At 45.5% G+C, this 16,326-nt stretch overlaps 1 protein-coding gene across 1 annotated transcript in view; it reads left to right on the top strand.

Annotated features, from left to right (window-relative positions):
- RFC3 (replication factor C subunit 3) overlaps positions 1 to 16,326 on the top strand; it is a 39,221-nt gene that overhangs the window by 10,497 nt on the left and 12,398 nt on the right. Inside the window, exons 4-8 of the mRNA XM_077298230.1 lie at positions 571 to 668; positions 9,186 to 9,367; positions 11,344 to 11,480; positions 11,600 to 11,698; positions 13,983 to 14,052. Coding sequence (XP_077154345.1) covers positions 571 to 668; positions 9,186 to 9,367; positions 11,344 to 11,480; positions 11,600 to 11,698; positions 13,983 to 14,052 — 586 coding nt within the window. The remainder of the gene's footprint in view (positions 1 to 570; positions 669 to 9,185; positions 9,368 to 11,343; positions 11,481 to 11,599; positions 11,699 to 13,982; positions 14,053 to 16,326) is intronic.

The following is a 16,326-nucleotide window of genomic DNA, read 5'->3' as shown; positions in this document are numbered from 1 at the left end:
ATATATTCATTCAGAGATGGGATTATGATTTTATGTGCACAAATGTTGTTCTGGATATATTACAATTCTGAAAGAAATTGTATAATAGAAGAATTTGTGGAAAGCTTTTACAATGTTTTTTTTATTTGGGTTGATACATATGCAGATCTGCTAGTAGAAGTGGATGGAAATGCTGTCCACATGATGCTATCCCAGACACACCTTGAGTCTGGAAATGTGTATCTAAATATTTCTGTATTTTATACAACTTTGAGTGTAGTCTGTACAAAACACCGAAGTATAGTAAAGTACAGTATAATCCACGTGATTGGAATTTTCTGCAGATATTCCAATCTGTGTGTTTAAAGTTGCAGCAGATTTTTGTTACAGATTTCATGAACTTAACCCTTTTTTTTTTTTTTGTTAAATTCACTGCCCACATGGAGTTCTCCATGTTGGTAAATTGTATACCTATAATATAATATGTTGATATAATTATAAGCAAAAGACCAGATATTTTAGTTTGTCCCACTCTAACACGCAGCAGCACCTACATGTTAGTTTGTTCTGATGTTGTTATATATTTTCCAGTGATGCTGGCAATAGCGATCGCGTTGTCATCCAAGAATTATTGAAAACTGTGGCCCAATCACAACAACTTGAGACAAGTACTCAAAGGGATTTCAAAGGTCTGTATCGTTATCCATTTCCAAAAGTCTATAATGTTCCTGTATGCTGTCATAGCTCACTCTGGGGCTACATTCCCACTATAAGTTTTTGGTGTTTTTGACGCTGCTTTTTTTGCTGCTGTCTTACTGTTCTCGCAAAGTGGATGGGATTTATAGAACTTTCCTGCTCGCTATGCTTTATTTTTCTTTAACACAGCGTAAACGGACCTTGCGTGTTTCAGATTCACAGCATATCAGTTTCTTTTGCGGTACGCTGAGTTTTCTGTGCAGAATTTCCAAATAGATTTGCATTAGGTGTGGAAATTCTGCGGGTTAAAAATGCACATGTATTTTTAGTGCATTTCTGCAGAAGAAACGCATATAATCCGCACCTAAGTATGTCAATAACGTTTTGTCATGGGAAAAAAACTCATGTTAAAAAAAGCACACACTATGAAAAAACGCAGGTGACCTAATTTAAATAGGTGGCAAAATTCTACAACCTCAAAAATGCACCAAAAGCTCATCGTGGTAATGTAGCCTTATACTGAAGCTCTTGTTATATGAAGCAGACAGGACTCCAATATTCAGGTCCATTAAATCTGAGTTTACTTTTTTCTTTTTTTTATATATAACTACACTTTTTTTTTTTTTTTATCTTTGTACACCATGGAAAGTTATAAAACCTTGCAAATCGCTTTATTAGGGCATTTTTCTTCATTCATGTAAAAGAAAAAGAATGTAAGTGGCTTCAAACACTTGTTTATTTGCCCATCCTTAGCTGCATTGGTATCAGAACATACTCTGTACTTGGAGTACAGATGATGGCAGTCATGGGTCAGGATCTGTCTCTTCCTCTGGTTCTGGTAAGCAGAACACTCGATCTTCTGCAGCAGGCTTGACAGACCCAGCATAACTTTCCAGCCAAATCCTTGTGGAATGGTCACTTTCTGTATATTGAATGATAGGATGAAACCATTTGCTAACAAATAGAATATTTTGAGAGACCTGTTTATTGAGTCCTGTTTCATATTGAAGGCCTCCTTTTGACATAAAACAACTTACACCGGCAATGGTTGGAATCCATCCATGTCCTATATGTTTATGAAAAGTGTACCACAATATATCAAATTGTTTCCCGTACTGGATTCATCCTGGTCTACTAGACTATTCAGTACCTTTCTGTTTATTGCAATATACTGAGCTGAAAAGGGCCACTGAAATGCTGATAGCATTCAACACACGCTGACAGGGATCGCTTCATTCTTCTCTATCATCAACGAGCCCGTGACGTGATCGAAGGACGCCGATGGGTTGTCATGAGAGCCGGTGGTCTACTGATGACCCTCGTTCCTATCATTATAATCCTTCTGTGAATGCTCCTAAGAGATCATGATTTCTACTACGTGAAGCTACAACGATCCGATCGCTTGGGCTATAAGTCCCCTAAGGAGAGTAACCAATACGGTAACAAGTGAAAAACATACGTTAAAAAAAACAAACACCAAAGTTAAAATCGACCTCCCGCCCCCACACCCCAATTTTGGCCCATTGTAAATAAAATAATAAAAAAATACACATTTGACATTACTGCATTCAGAAATGTGCAATCTATCAAAAGTATAAAATATATTGATCCAATCAGTAAATGGCGTAACGAGTAGAAAAACTCCAGAATTACAGGAGGGCTTTTGGCCGCCACAACATTGCCATAAAACTCAATAAGAGGCAGTCAAAACAGTATCATTTAAAAAAAAAAAAAAGTCAGCTCAGGATACAAAAATAAGCCCCCAACTAACCCCGTATCCCGAAAATTAAGTGTTACAAGTCTCAGAAAATGGCGACACAAGCAAATTTATTTATTTTTGTTACAGAATTCCCCAAAAACTTTCACAAAGTAAAAAAAAAAAAAAAACTATAAATGTTTGGTATCTGCGTACTCGTACTTATCTGGAGAATCATATAGCCAGATCATGTTTTTTTGTTTGTTTTTTTTTAACTTGTTTTAGTGGCGAGGTAATATTACACAAAACAACATAATGGCATTTTAAAGCATAAAAATCAATTTGGCTATTCCAACATGTAACAATAACTTTTTGAAGATAAATGAGTCTTCATATGAAAAACCAAAAAATCAATTGTGAAATTACACTTTTGCAGTTAATTTCACTGCACTTGGAATTATTTTCCCGCTTTCCAGTACTTTAAATGATAAAATCAATGGGTTAATTTAAAAGTACAACTCAACCCACAAAAAACAAGCCCTCTTAAGGCTATATTGACCCGAAAAATAAAAAAAGTTATGACTCTTTTTGACGAAGGGGAGAAAAATCAGAAAATCTCAAGTTTGTGAAGTGGTTAATGTGACCTAACCCCCTACCTAAGCTTGTGTTACCATGGTACATTTACAAGCTTCTCTAGACCTGGGTAGCTCTATTATTGTAGCTATGGTTAGGCAATCTGTTTGCAGAGCGTCTCATATCTGCTGGTCATTGAACATCACATTACTTTCATACATGTGGGCATTTACTATGTTTGCTCAGTACAATATTCAGTAAGACAGTGCTCCAGATCGTAGTATCCAAGCATCTCCATTGCATGTTCATCATGCACAGTATACTTTTTTTTTTTTTTTGGCTTAGTTTTGTCAGTAACATTGCAGTTGTTTCTCTATCGCCTCTCATTGGGGGACACAGGAACCATGGGTGTATGCTGCTGCCACTAGGAGGCTGACACTATGCAAATAAAAAAGCTAGCTCCTCCTCTGCAGTGTACACCCCACCGACAGGAAGTAGGATATTCAGTTTCGCTTAGTGTCAGTAGGAGGTGGACACGGGTTCTTCACTAGACCCTTATCTACCTCAATGTGCGTCGTTTCTTTTCAGATTTTCCGGAGGGATACAGGGTGAACAGTCACACCTGTAGTCCCACAATGCGGACTATGAGTACGGCGTGTACTGCCACCCCGTATCCTCATAGATCCCTCTCCAGGACCAAGAGCCTAGCACACAAGCGTGCTTAGAAGTCCGGTCCTGGCTCCGTCCCCCACCCACTCGCCCACCAGAGCCTGTCGGTTGGAGGAGACGAGGACATCCATCACAGCTCCGTGGACGTCTCATTCCCCTCAGGTTAGTAGCGGACGACGTGGGATGTTTAGGTGAGTATTTCCCTATATCCCCCAGATCCTTCCCTGCCCACCCTTAGTGTGGGGGAGTAGAAGTTCCTACAGGCGCGCTGCACGACCCTCTATGGCGGTGCTGAAATAATTTTAATAGGGATCCCAGGCCCCTAGTCGAGCTTATCTCGCGCGGTAAAGGCTGCCGCGCTTCCCTCTTCCTATCCCCTTCATCCCTGCAGCCGCTCTGTTCAGCGGCCGCAATGTCACCTCTTACAGGGGCACCGCTTCCCTCTGCAGCAGCAATGTAGTGCCTGCGGGGCCGCCTTGGCAGGCGGCCGCGCTACTTACTTCCTACGGGCTTCGGCGCTGCAAGGCGGCGTCTCCTCCTATATCTGGCGGCGCCGACCTCTAATTTAGGCCCCGGCTTCGGGGCCTACTTTGGCGCCGCGACCCTGGCAATTGCGTTCCCTCTGGTGGCCCTGGCAGGCGGCCGCGCTGCTCCGGAACCGCGGTCTCTTTACCGGCGGCGCCGGCCTCTAATTTATGTCTTGGCTTCTGCCGGTTCCTACTTCCGGTACCGCGCTCCTCCACTTCCAGTTTTTTTCGGGCGGGCTTTCTCCCGCCCGACAATCTCTTTACTCCCCGCCCACCGGCGCCATCTTGGTGCTCCCGGGCCCATGACTTCTACGCCGCTGCTTGCCGCTACATCGCAGCAGGGCGCACGTTCCAGCGCCCTTTCAACGGTTACCATCGGCCAGCACACGCTTTCTCCAGCGGGGTCCCCTGCATCCTCCTTAGGTCGCCGTCTCCTGCTGGTGCCCTGGACCTGTGCCATGATGCCGGTCGCAGCTACAGCCGGGAGCAGTCTACAGGACTCTAGTATTACTGTGAGTAACTCTGCTATGCAGTCTATTACTCCCCTCTTCTGTTCCCCTAACCTTCGGGCATCATTTAGTGGGTCTGCTCCCAGGCCTAATCCTATAAGGAGAGCGTTCCCGTCCTCCTGCTTCCTCTTGTCAGCTGCAGCAACTCCCTGTCCAGGAGTCCCTACAAAGGGTGAGGCCGAGACCCATGATTATCCCTGGGTGGGCTTTCCTTCTGTCTCAGTCTGGGGCAGACCTCACCAGGATGTCACGCCCTTGGTGTCCGTGACTGACCGCAATGGCTAGTGGGTCACAGGATTTTCCGACCAGCCTTGTTCAACTCAGGCCACAAGAAGGGATACAGGGTGAACAGTCAAACCTGTATTCCGACATTATGGACTATGAGTACGGCATGTACCGCCACCCCGTATCCTCATTGATCCGACAGCAGGACCATGATCCTAGCACACGAGTGTGCTTAGAGGTTCGGTCCCAGCTCCATTCCCCACCCACTCGCCCTCCAGAGCCTGTCGGTTGGAGGAGACCAGGACATCCACCATCAGCCCCATGGACGTCTGACAACTTTCTTTCCTGCTCCATCTTGCTCTCTGGTCTGGACCAGTGAGATCCCTCTTCCTGACCCTCCTCTCTCGAGAGAGAAACGGACTTCCTTGGTCATGTTTGCAGAGGAAGTTTCAGATGCGATCAACCAGACCCTAAGCATCATGGATACCTCTACGGAACCCGCAGAATAGGCGGTTTTCGTTTAGACGGTCGAACCACCTTCCAAGGTCTTTGCCCCACACAATGAATTTGTAGTGGTACTTAACCAGGGGAAATGCAAGCCATACCAGATGCTTTCAGACAGGGAAGCGTCTCGGCATCCTATATTCCTTCTCTCCTGAGCTCATTGCTAACTGGACTGATTCCTCGGCAATTCAGCTCCCAGACTGTCTGCCAACTTGGCATAGGTTCAAAGGATACAATTATAGATCCGCTGGATAAATTAGCCTTTGAAACGGCTGCTTCTACTTTGTGCCTCGGTCATTGCCTCTACCTAGGTCTCAGGGACCATAGGTAGATGGACCAAACAGCCTTGTAAGAGCACCCTGGCTGGAGCCCCTCCGGGGGAGCTAGCTGACCTGACGGACCAAATTTCCTATGCAGGGTAATATTTGGTATCTGCCTCCCTAGATGCGCGGCTTGTGCACGCGTCCAGCAATATGGTGGCCGTCTGACGGGGCAGGCGGACTTGTCTTCAAGAAGTCGCTTACCGGCCTCCCCTTCCAGGGGGCCTGTCTCTTTGGCTACATGCTGGAACAAATGATTAATTCGCTGTTTTGTGGCGTCGGAAGATTCCTCTAGCTAACACAGACTGCGATCTCGTCTGGCTAGAGAAAAGGCTTCCTTTACGCCTATCCCTTCCCGACGTTCCCACAACTCCCATGGTTGGTCCACCAGGCCTAGACCTGGCAGATCTTCCTCAGCATAACTCGTGCCAACGGCCCAGCGTTTCTTCCAGTTTGGGCGGGCATCTCCTGTCTTTTTCAGGGATGCTCCTCTGATCTCAGGTTTCTTTGCGTCCATTGCCTTCTTTCTTTGTTCGGAGGTTATTGTTTCCTTTCCACAGCAGGTACGCTTCACAGGTTTCTATTCAAACCTGCTTGTAGTGCCGAAGAAGAGCGGCGCTGTTCGGCCCATTTTGTCTCTGAAGTTAGTGAACAGAAGGCTCCGCCTGTGGCATTTCAGGATGAAGTTCCTCTGTTCAGTCCTGGCTTCCATGGATCCACAGAAATTCCTGTGCTCCATGGATATCCTAGATGCCTTGCTCCATGTCCTGATTTTCCTTGCAGATCAGGGGCCTAGTGCTCATTCCGTACATTGAAGTCATCCTCATCAAGTCTCAGGCCCAGAAGAGTCTGACCATCGTCCTCGACTCCCGGTCCCGTTTCTGGTGGCTGGCCAACAGAACAAAGTCTTGTCTTGTTCCGAGTCAGCGTCTCGTCCTCTTAGGCATGTTGTTCGACACCGCCGGGGGTTTTTTCTTAAGAAGCGGACAAATTCTCCATACGGAGTTCGCTCTCTGCAGGGTGCGGGCAATTCTCCATACGGAGTTCGCTCTCTGCAGGGTCCTCGGCTGCCTTCCTTCCGTTCAGCTACGACGTTCCTGTGATTCATGGTGACAGCTCCGTAAGCGTTCTCTTTTGCGCTGTTCCACTTGAGACCAATTCAGCAGCCCATTCCTCAGTGGGACACGTCTGTACTGTCTCTGGATCCTCCAATCCGACCGATTCTAATAGCCTCTCAACTGGTGGCTGTCATCCCCTCTCATTCCCAGGTCTGGTCCTCCCAAGGCAGGTGGTGACGACGGTCACCAGCTTTCCCGGCTGGGGTGTGTTTTCTCACCATCTGTCATTGAAGGGGGCGTTGGTCGGAGCAAGAGTCCTCTCCGCCGATCGATACCCTTGAGATAGGGGACTTTCTTCTATCCCTGAGTCTCTAGGAAAGGCTTCTCAGAGGTCTGCCAGTCAGAATCCAGACGTCCAATGCCAAGTTGTGGCTTATGTCAATCGCCAGGGAGGGAATCAGTCTCTTGGCAATGGCGGAGGTATCCAATATCCTCCTCTGGGCAGAGGCGACGGTTTCTGCACTATCTGCAGTGCATATCCCTGGCGTGGATTACTAGGCCACAGTGTTTTCTCTGCCGCGATGGCCTTGCGGCAGGACAGGGGTTCCTGCTTCAGGAGGTCTTCCTTCAATTTTGCCTTTGATGAGGAACTCCGGACACGGATCTCCTGGCGGCCCGTCTGCTTAGGAAAGTTCCTCCGTTTGTTTCCAAGTCCGCGATCCTCTTGTTGTGGATACCAATACTTTGACCGTTCCTGGGTCGCAATTTGTTCTTCCCTTTCTTCCCAGGCTGTTGAAGATCAATGCGGAGGGGGTGCCCGTCATTCTGACCGCACCACATTGGCCTAGAAGGTTCTGGTTCGCTGAGATCATCCATCGTCTCGCGGACTCCCACTGGAGGCTCCCAGTCTGGTCGGATCTTCTGTACCAGGGACCCATCTGCCGCAGAGTTCTTGGTGGCTCAAGTTAACAGCTTTGCTGTTGAAACCTTCCATTTTGGCTGTTTTCTCTAGGTAGAACTTGATGCTGGTCTTGCCCTTAGTTCTCTGAAGGGTCAGATAGCAACCTTTTCCATCCTTTTTCTGAAGTCCCTTTCAGAGGTCCTTAGCTACTGGCTATCACGGTACAAAGATTTACATACGTCCCGTTCTCAGATCAGAACTTTTCTTCAAGGAGTGGCGCATGCGGCTCTCCCGTACCAGACTCCCGCGGATCCCTGGGACCTCAATCTTGTTCTGGAGGCTCAGTGGGGTTCCCCCCTTGAACCTCCCCATGAGGCCTCACTGTCCTGTCCCACAAGGTGGCGTTTCTGGTGACCATCACCTCCAATAGGCGCGCCTCGGAGTTGGTGGCTCTCTCCTGTCTCCCCATTTCTTGGTTCTTCACCAGGATAAGGTAGTTTTACGGCCTTCACCGCCTTTTCTTCCCAGGATGGTGTCCTCCTTTTACTTCAATAAGATCGTCCTTCCCACCTTTGTCCTGCTCTGGGGCGTTCGCTGAACAGGCTAGACCTGGTCATGGCGGTGAGGGTCTTTTTGTCTAGGACCGCCTTCTTTAGGAAGACTGACTGTCTTTTTGTCATTCCAGACGATACGCCAAGAGGCCTGCCGGCCTCCAAGGTTACGATTGTTCTCTGGATCAGACCTGCCATTCTGGAGGCTCACCGGGTCAAGAACAGAGTGATTCCTCCTGGTATTAAGACTCACTCTGCCCCGGGCAATGGGCACCTCCTGGGCAGTACACCATAGGGCATCCGCCCTACAACTTTGCTAGGCGGCAACCTGGTGTTCCGTTCACTCTTTTCCCAAGGGTTATAAACTCCATACCTGCGCTTCGACAGTTACCAGCCTAGGCGGAAGGATCTTGCAGACGGCAGTGGTGAGTCCTCTGACCTGAATGGAGATTTTCTGCTGTTCCCACCCCAGGGACTGCTTTGGGACGTCCCATGGTTCCTGTGTCCCCCAATGAGAGGCGATAGAGAAAACAGGATTTTTGGTTGCTTACCGTAAAATCTGTTTCTCGGAGCCTTCATTGGGGGACACAGCACCCTCCCAAGTTGAACAGCTCTGTTTATTGTGTTATACTGTTAACGTTTTTGTTCTTTGAACGCTCTTTGAGTGTTTGAAACTGAGACTGTAAAGCGCTGCTTAAGTTTGTTGGCGCTGTATAAATGATGATTATTATTATTATAATATTATTATTCTTTCTCGTTTACACGTTGCTTCTCCTACTGCTTTCTCACTAACTGAATATCCTACTTCCTGTCGGTGGGGTGTACACTGCAGAGGAGGAGCTAGCTTTTTTATTTGCATAGTGTCAGCCTCCTAGTGGCAGCAGCATACACCCATGGGTCCTGTGTCCCCCAATGAAGGCTCCGAGAAACAGATTTTACGGTAAGCAACCAAAAATCCTGTTTTTTACTCTCTGCAGTTGTGCTGCTAACCGAGGTGGATAAACTTACTAAGGACGCTCAGCACGCACTGAGGAGAACCATGGAGAAGTACATGTCTACTTGTAGGCTCATTTTATGCTGTAATTCTACATCAAAAGTCATTGCTCCAATAAGAAGCAGATGTCTGGCAGTTCGCGTGCCCGCGCCGAGCATTGAAGAGGTATGATTGATCCTCAGAAGTTATATTGTTTTTAGTCTTTAGAAAACTGTGACCACTTTACACCTAGTACTCATATAGTCTGTTACTTCCATTCACTGGCCTTGTGCACACCAAAAGCAATCTGAGAAAAGTGTGATGTGAAACATGGCCAGTATAGGACTCTGGTGAAACTGGAAACATGTTATCTTTCTACCAATACATGACCAACAGAATCAGTGAGAGGATAGATATATTTTTCAGTGGAGTGGCACTTTAATTGTAAGCGTTCTGCCCCCATTTTTATACTCTCCGGCATCTTCACCGTTTTTCGGCACCGCTCTGATCCCACTGTGCCTTCTTGTGCCCATAACTTCTGACTGGCCGGAAGTCAGAAGTTAAATCACAGCTCAATGCAATTATATGAGAGCAATATGAGGCTCTCATAGACCTGTATAGAAAAGTGACTTACGGGAGCACTCCAGCAAACACTGGAGCTGCCGGCAGGTTAGGTTTCGCCGTAGACAGACGGGAGATACTCTGAAAAACGATGAAGGCAGTGGCAGGTGAGCATGAGATGGGGCAGGGAAATTACATTTAAAGTTCCACTCCAGCTGTGCATCGAGTATTCAAAAAAAATAAAACCTGCTGGAGTGGTGCTTTAATTTCCAGAGGACATACTGTCACGGATCCCTTCTCCGTGGTGTAACTAATTCATCACGTGCCCGCTCTCAGCACGTGACTTGGGTTGTGCCTGCAAGGTTTAATCTATCTCCCCACTCTCAGTCCAGCATTCAACCTCTGTCCTATGCTGTAATGGGAGCATAAATCACACACCGACCCAGGCCACTCACCCGCTCATACACGCTGCCACCACTCATCGAACATACGGGCGATGAGACCCGGAAATATTAATACTAATAATGTCTACCACTCATAAGGCTCACATACCTTAGGCTATGGATTCTTTTAGAACATTCAAGGTTCAACTTGTTAAAGTTTTATACTTCAATACAAAAAGGTTCAATGCTTACAGTAAGAAAAGGTATAAAAATATAATAAAAAGACATACAACTTATGCAAGACAGTATAAAAATAAACAGGAGAAAGCATACAGAAATCATCTAACTGGTAGTTTGCTTTCTTTTCCCGGGGGGGGGGGGGTGAATGGAGTTGGTGGAACATTTCAGTGTATCAGGCTGCCCTAAAATGTGAACACGTTTTAGGTATACAGGTCTAATTTATAGCTTTGGTCTGGAGGTCAGGTTTCTAGACCAGCCCCTCAGGTTAATATCATAATTGCTTGTTTTTTGATTGGACCACGGCCGCGCCCCCCAATGAATATATTATTTTCTCTTGAGATCCTTTGTGTAAAAGTTCTCACAAGAGATACTATCAGTCCGTAATTAACATCTCTCTTCCAAGAGCTAGGGGGTGTTAAATGTTACCTTTCTTCTTGGCTTCCAGCAGGATCCTCTGGTGAGATTGGAGACAGAAGTCTATTTGTCTCAGGAAAATACATATTAACACCTGGGTGCGACTTGCAGCTTTTCAATACAGATGTTACATTATTGCTTTGATTAAAATTGAATTCCTAATAAGAAATTAATCTAGAGATTACTGGTTAGAAATGTATTCCAATCAACTTGCTGACTTTGTACCTGTCGATCTTTTTTTTTTTTTCTTTTTTTTTTTTTAAGCCATGTATACTGTTACTGTGAAAAATGTTTTATGAAAATTAAGTTTTACAAATGAATTCATTCCCACAATAAGAGATTTAACATTTCCTTACAATTTGCCATGGGGTCTGCACCTTACTCCAGAATAGGTGACATCTGCCACACCCAGGCACAGACTGAATTAAACAGCCCCATCCGCCTGGATGTAGATGTGTCCCACTCAGACATTACTGCATCCTGTGAATGTCATAAATGTCTTAAGTTAGGAATACTCCTTTTATTTTTACTGTTTTTAGTATTGAAGAAAACTTTACCTTGCAGATCTGCACAGTTCTGTTTAATGTGTGCAAAAAAGAAGGACTTTCTCTACCACAAGAGCTTGCTCGGAAGATCGCCGAGAAGTCTGGCAGAAACCTGCGGAAAGCACTTCTCATGTGTGAGGCTTGCCGCGTCCAACAGTACGTATGGTGATGGATATATTTGTTTGCTGTAATAGTCAATGTTAACCAAATAGAATAACCACATTATTTAGTTCATGCTGATTTTTTTTTTTTTTTTTTTTAAATAAATGCTACAGATATCCCTTCAGCTCAGATCAAGACTTGCCAGAGACTGATTGGGAGGTTTATGTGAAGGAGACTGCCAATGCTATAGTCAGCCAACAATCTCCACAAAGGTTTGGCAATTTTTTTACGCTTTATTAAAGTAAGCTGCAGAATTAATTGGAAATTATGTAAAATAAGACCAAACCTTCTATGTGCATTACTCCACTTGATGTATTGATGTATAGATAAATGATCAGAGCAGAGATGAGCGGTCTTTACTGTCAGCAGTTACAGATACTTCGCCTGATTCTGTGGTTGTTAAACCCTTTCCCCCAGGGTAACAATAGTGCAAATTAGTTCTTCTCCAATGGCTTGATTCATTCCTCTTATGCCTGTTTCTTTTTCCTCCTTTTTAAAGCTTTTTATTCTTAGTCTCGCCTATTATAGCTTTATATTATACTTATTCTGGAGTTTTTTTGTTTGTTTTTTTTCCTGTTCGCCATCATGGATGTGAGTTTTGTAATCCAGTCCAGTTTTTTTTTTTTTGTGTGTGAAAATGTCCCCTTGGAGTGATTATTTTCTGTGCCAGAAATTTGTGTGCTATGCTAGAGTTGTGTGCTACATTTTAAAGGGAATCTATCACCTAATTTTGACCCTATAAACTGCGGTCACCGCCATCAGGAGCTTATCTACAGCATTCTGTAATGCTGTAGATAAGCTCCCGATGTATCCTGAAAGATGAGAAAAAGAGGTTATATTATACTCACCCAGGGGCGGTCCGGGTTCGATGGGCGTCGCGGTCTGGTCCCTCCCATCTTCATACAATGACGTCCTCTTCTTTGCTTCCTGCCGCTACTCCGGCGCAGGCCTACTTTGTCTGCCTTGTTGAGGGCAGACTAAAGTACTGCAGTGTGCACTCGCTGGGCCTCTGACCTTTCCCAGCGCCTGTGCACTGCAGTACTTTGCAGGTACCTACCCTAAAGGTCAATGTCTGACCCTTAAGAGCCTTGCCATGTGAAATGACGCACGTCTGTAGACAGCTGTTTGGGAGTTCTTACACCCCTGTTTGCGTACAGTAGGGTACTGGTTAGCTGGGTGAGGGCAGTAGCAGAAACGTTGAGTTCCTTTCACCATGGCCTACTTTAATATTTGATCACTCCCATTTTTAAGAAGAACCATAACTAAATTACTGTTAATGCAATGGTTAATGCAAATTGTGCAATAAAACGTCATCTTGCATACCGTGAGAGTATTTCTGCCCACCCATCAACACTCCGAGAAATTCTGTTGAAAAGCAAATAAAGTGAATTGTCCATTAATGTGTAGGACGGTCCATCTGTCACTGAACAGATGTTTGGGCAGGTTAGTTTTCATCTGTTTGTTCTATGTAGTTTTCAGCGAAATGTGAATTTCCGCCTCATTAGGTTTACCAGCACTTTAGTGCACTGAAGATCTGTGACTCTTCCTATAATCCGGATTTATAAGGCTGAACCTTCAGAATAAAGATCGCTAGCGCAATTAAAATCAATATAAATGTCTCATGAAAATTTGTTGTAAGCTGCCATTTTTTGTTCATGTTCTCCATTGGCTGTAAGACTGCAGCCAGGAGGAGTTAATGGAGGCTGCTGGTTGTATGGGCGCCCTGCTGCTTCATTCAAGTCTGACACTTGTAGAAATGGCAGAACTAGTATCTTCAATGTATCTGTAGCCTACACTCGTCTCCTCTCCTCTTGGCTGCAGTCTTATAACTAGTGGAGAACAGGAGTCTCGTGTCCCCCCACTCTGACACTCTGACGACTGGGGGTCCAGTGGTGGAACCAACCCCATTCTAAGGCTACGTTCACATTTGCGTTGTGCGACGCAGCGTCGGCGACGCAACGCACAACGCAAACAAAAACGCACGCTAAAACGCTGCGTTTTGCGACGCATGCGTCCTTTTTGGCCGAAAGTTGGACGCAAAAAAAAATGCAACTTGCTGCGTCCTGTGCGCCCTGACGCGTGCGCCGCAAAAAACGCATGCGTCACAAAACGCAGCACAACGCATGTCCATGCGCCCCCATGTTAAATATAGGGGCGCATGACGCATGCGGCGGCGCCCGACGCTGCGTCGCACAACGCTAATGTGAACGTAGCCTAACAGCTGTTACCTGTCAAGTGGGGACGTGATAACTTTAGGCTAGAATACCCCTTTGAATGTTAGAATTTAACCAATAAATGCACTTTGATAACATCCAGTGTTTGCGTGGGTTTCCTCTGCGTTCTCTGGTTTCCTCTCACACTCCAAAGACACACTGATAGCGAATGTAGATTGTGAGCCCTAATGGGGACAGCACTGATAAAGCACTATAGTGCTATGTAAGTGAGTAAAATAAATTAATATTGTGCTAATAGCATGTAATGTTCTGATTTCAATAGGTTGCTGGAGGTCCGTGGACGACTGTATGAACTCTTAACCCATTGTATTCCAGCTGAGATTATAATGAAGGTACGTGGGGTTTGCACATGAATGTGAACTCGTTTATATGTAATGTGTACTTTCTTGTAAGTGGTTGCCTTGTAGTTGTAGTATTGCCTTTTTATTTTTTAACCCTTCAGTTAACCGGATTTTTGTTTTCCAGGTCTGTAGGATTACAGCGATATCAAATATGTTTCTTAACCCCTTCCCGACATTTGACGTACTATCCCGTCGAGGTGGGGTGGGCCCCCATGACCGCCGACGGGATAGTACGTCATACGCGATCGGCCGCGCTCACGGGGGGAGCGCGGCCGATCGCGGCCGGGTGTCGGCTGCATATCGCAGCTGACATCCGGCACTATGTGCCAGGAGCGGTCACGGACCGCCCCCGGCACATTAACCCCCGGCACACCGCGATCAAACATGATCGCGGTGTACCGGCGGTACAGGGAAGCATCGCGCAGGGAGGGGGCTCCCTGCGTGCTTCCCTGAGACGATCGGTACAAGGTGATGTACTCACCTCGTACCGAACGTCTTCTCCCTGCAGGCCCCGGATCCAAAATGGCCGAGGGGCTGTATCCGGGTCCTGCAGGGAGCACTTCCGGGTCGGAGCAGGCTGCAGATGAAAGCTGCAGCCTGCTCCGATGAAAGTATGATCGCGGATCTGATAGAGTGCTGTGCACACTATCAGATCTGCGATCTGTGATGTCCCCCCCTGGGACAAAGTAAAAAAGTAAAAAAAAAAATTTCCACATGTGTAAAAAAAAAAAATAATAATTCCTAAATAAATAATAATAAAAAAAAAAATATTATTCCCATAAATACATTTCTTTATCTAAAAAAAAAACAAACAAAAACAATAAAAGTACACATATTTAGTATCGCCGCGTCCGTAACGACCCAACCTATAAAACTGGCCCACTAGTTAACCCCTTCAGTAAACACCGTAAGAAAAAGAAAAAAAAACGAGGCAAAAAACAACGCTTTATTACCATACCGCCGAACAAAAAGTGGAATAACACGCGATCAAAAAGACGGATATAAATAACCATGTTACCGCTGAAAACGTCATCTTGTCCCGCAAAAAACGAGCCGCCATACAGCATCATCAGCAAAAAAATAAAAAAGTTATAGTCCTCAGAATAAAGCGATAAATAATTTTTATCGTATAAAAGCGTCAAAACATAAAAAAATGATATAAATGAGATATCGCTGTAATCGTACTGACCCGACGAATAAAACTGCTTTATCAATTTTACCAAGCGCAGAACGGTATAAACGCCTCCCCCAAAAGAAATTCATGAATAGCTGGTTTTTGGTTATTCTGCCTCACAAAAATCGGAATAAAAAGTGATAAAAAATGGTCACGTGTCCGAAAATGTTACCAATAAAGACGTCAACTCGTCCCGCAAAAAAAAAAAAACCTCACATGACTCTGTGGACCAAAATGTGGAAAAATTATAGGTCTCAAAATGTGGAGACACAAACTTTTTTGCTATAAAAAGCGTTTTAGTCTGGTTTCATACTTGCGTTTTTATCTGCATGCGTTTTTTAAAAAAACCACATATATGAAAAAATGCATGTAAACGCGGTAAAACGCATGCGTTTTTATAGAAAAACACAAGAAAACAAGAAAAAAACAAAAAACCCTAACCCTACCCCTAACCCTACCCCTAACCTGAAATACGTGGCACTGAAATACGTGGCACTGAAATATACGTTTATATACGTATATAAGTGCCACGATATTTCAGTGGCCACGTAGTTAAGTGCCACGTAGTTAAGTGCCACGTAGTTAAGTGCCACGTAGTTAAGTGCCACGTAGTTAAGTGCCACGTAGTTAAGTGCCACGTAGTTAAGTGCCACGTAGTTAAGTGCCACGTAGTTAAGTGCCACGTAGTTAAGTGCCACGTAGTTAAGTGCCACGTAGTTAAGTGCCGCGTAGTTAAGTGCCGCGTAGTTAAGTGCCGCGTAGTTAAGTGCCGCGTAGTTAAGTGCCGCGTAGTTAAGTGCCGCGTAGTTAAGTGCCGCGTAGTTAAGTGCCGCGTAGTTAAGTGCCGCGTAGTTAAGTGCCGCGTAGTTAAGTGCCGCGTAGTTAAGTGCCGCGTAGTTAAGTGCCGCGTAGTTAAGTGCCGCGTAGTTAAGTGCCGCGTAGTTAAGTGCCGCGTAGTTAAGTGCCGCGTAGTTAAGTGCCGCGTAGTTAAGTGCCGCGTAGTTAAGTGCCGCGTAGTTAAGTGCCGCGTAGTTAAGTGCCGCGTAGTTAAGTGCCGCGTAGTTAAGTGCCGCGTAGTTAAGTGCCGCGTA

The sequence above is a fragment of the Ranitomeya variabilis genome, chromosome 3, assembly GCF_051348905.1.
Source record: "Ranitomeya variabilis isolate aRanVar5 chromosome 3, aRanVar5.hap1, whole genome shotgun sequence".
In the NCBI taxonomy this organism is placed as follows: Eukaryota; Metazoa; Chordata; class Amphibia; order Anura; family Dendrobatidae; genus Ranitomeya; species Ranitomeya variabilis.
The sequence above is the reverse complement of the archived record's forward strand: the minus strand, read 5'-3'. Positions and strand labels throughout refer to the sequence as shown.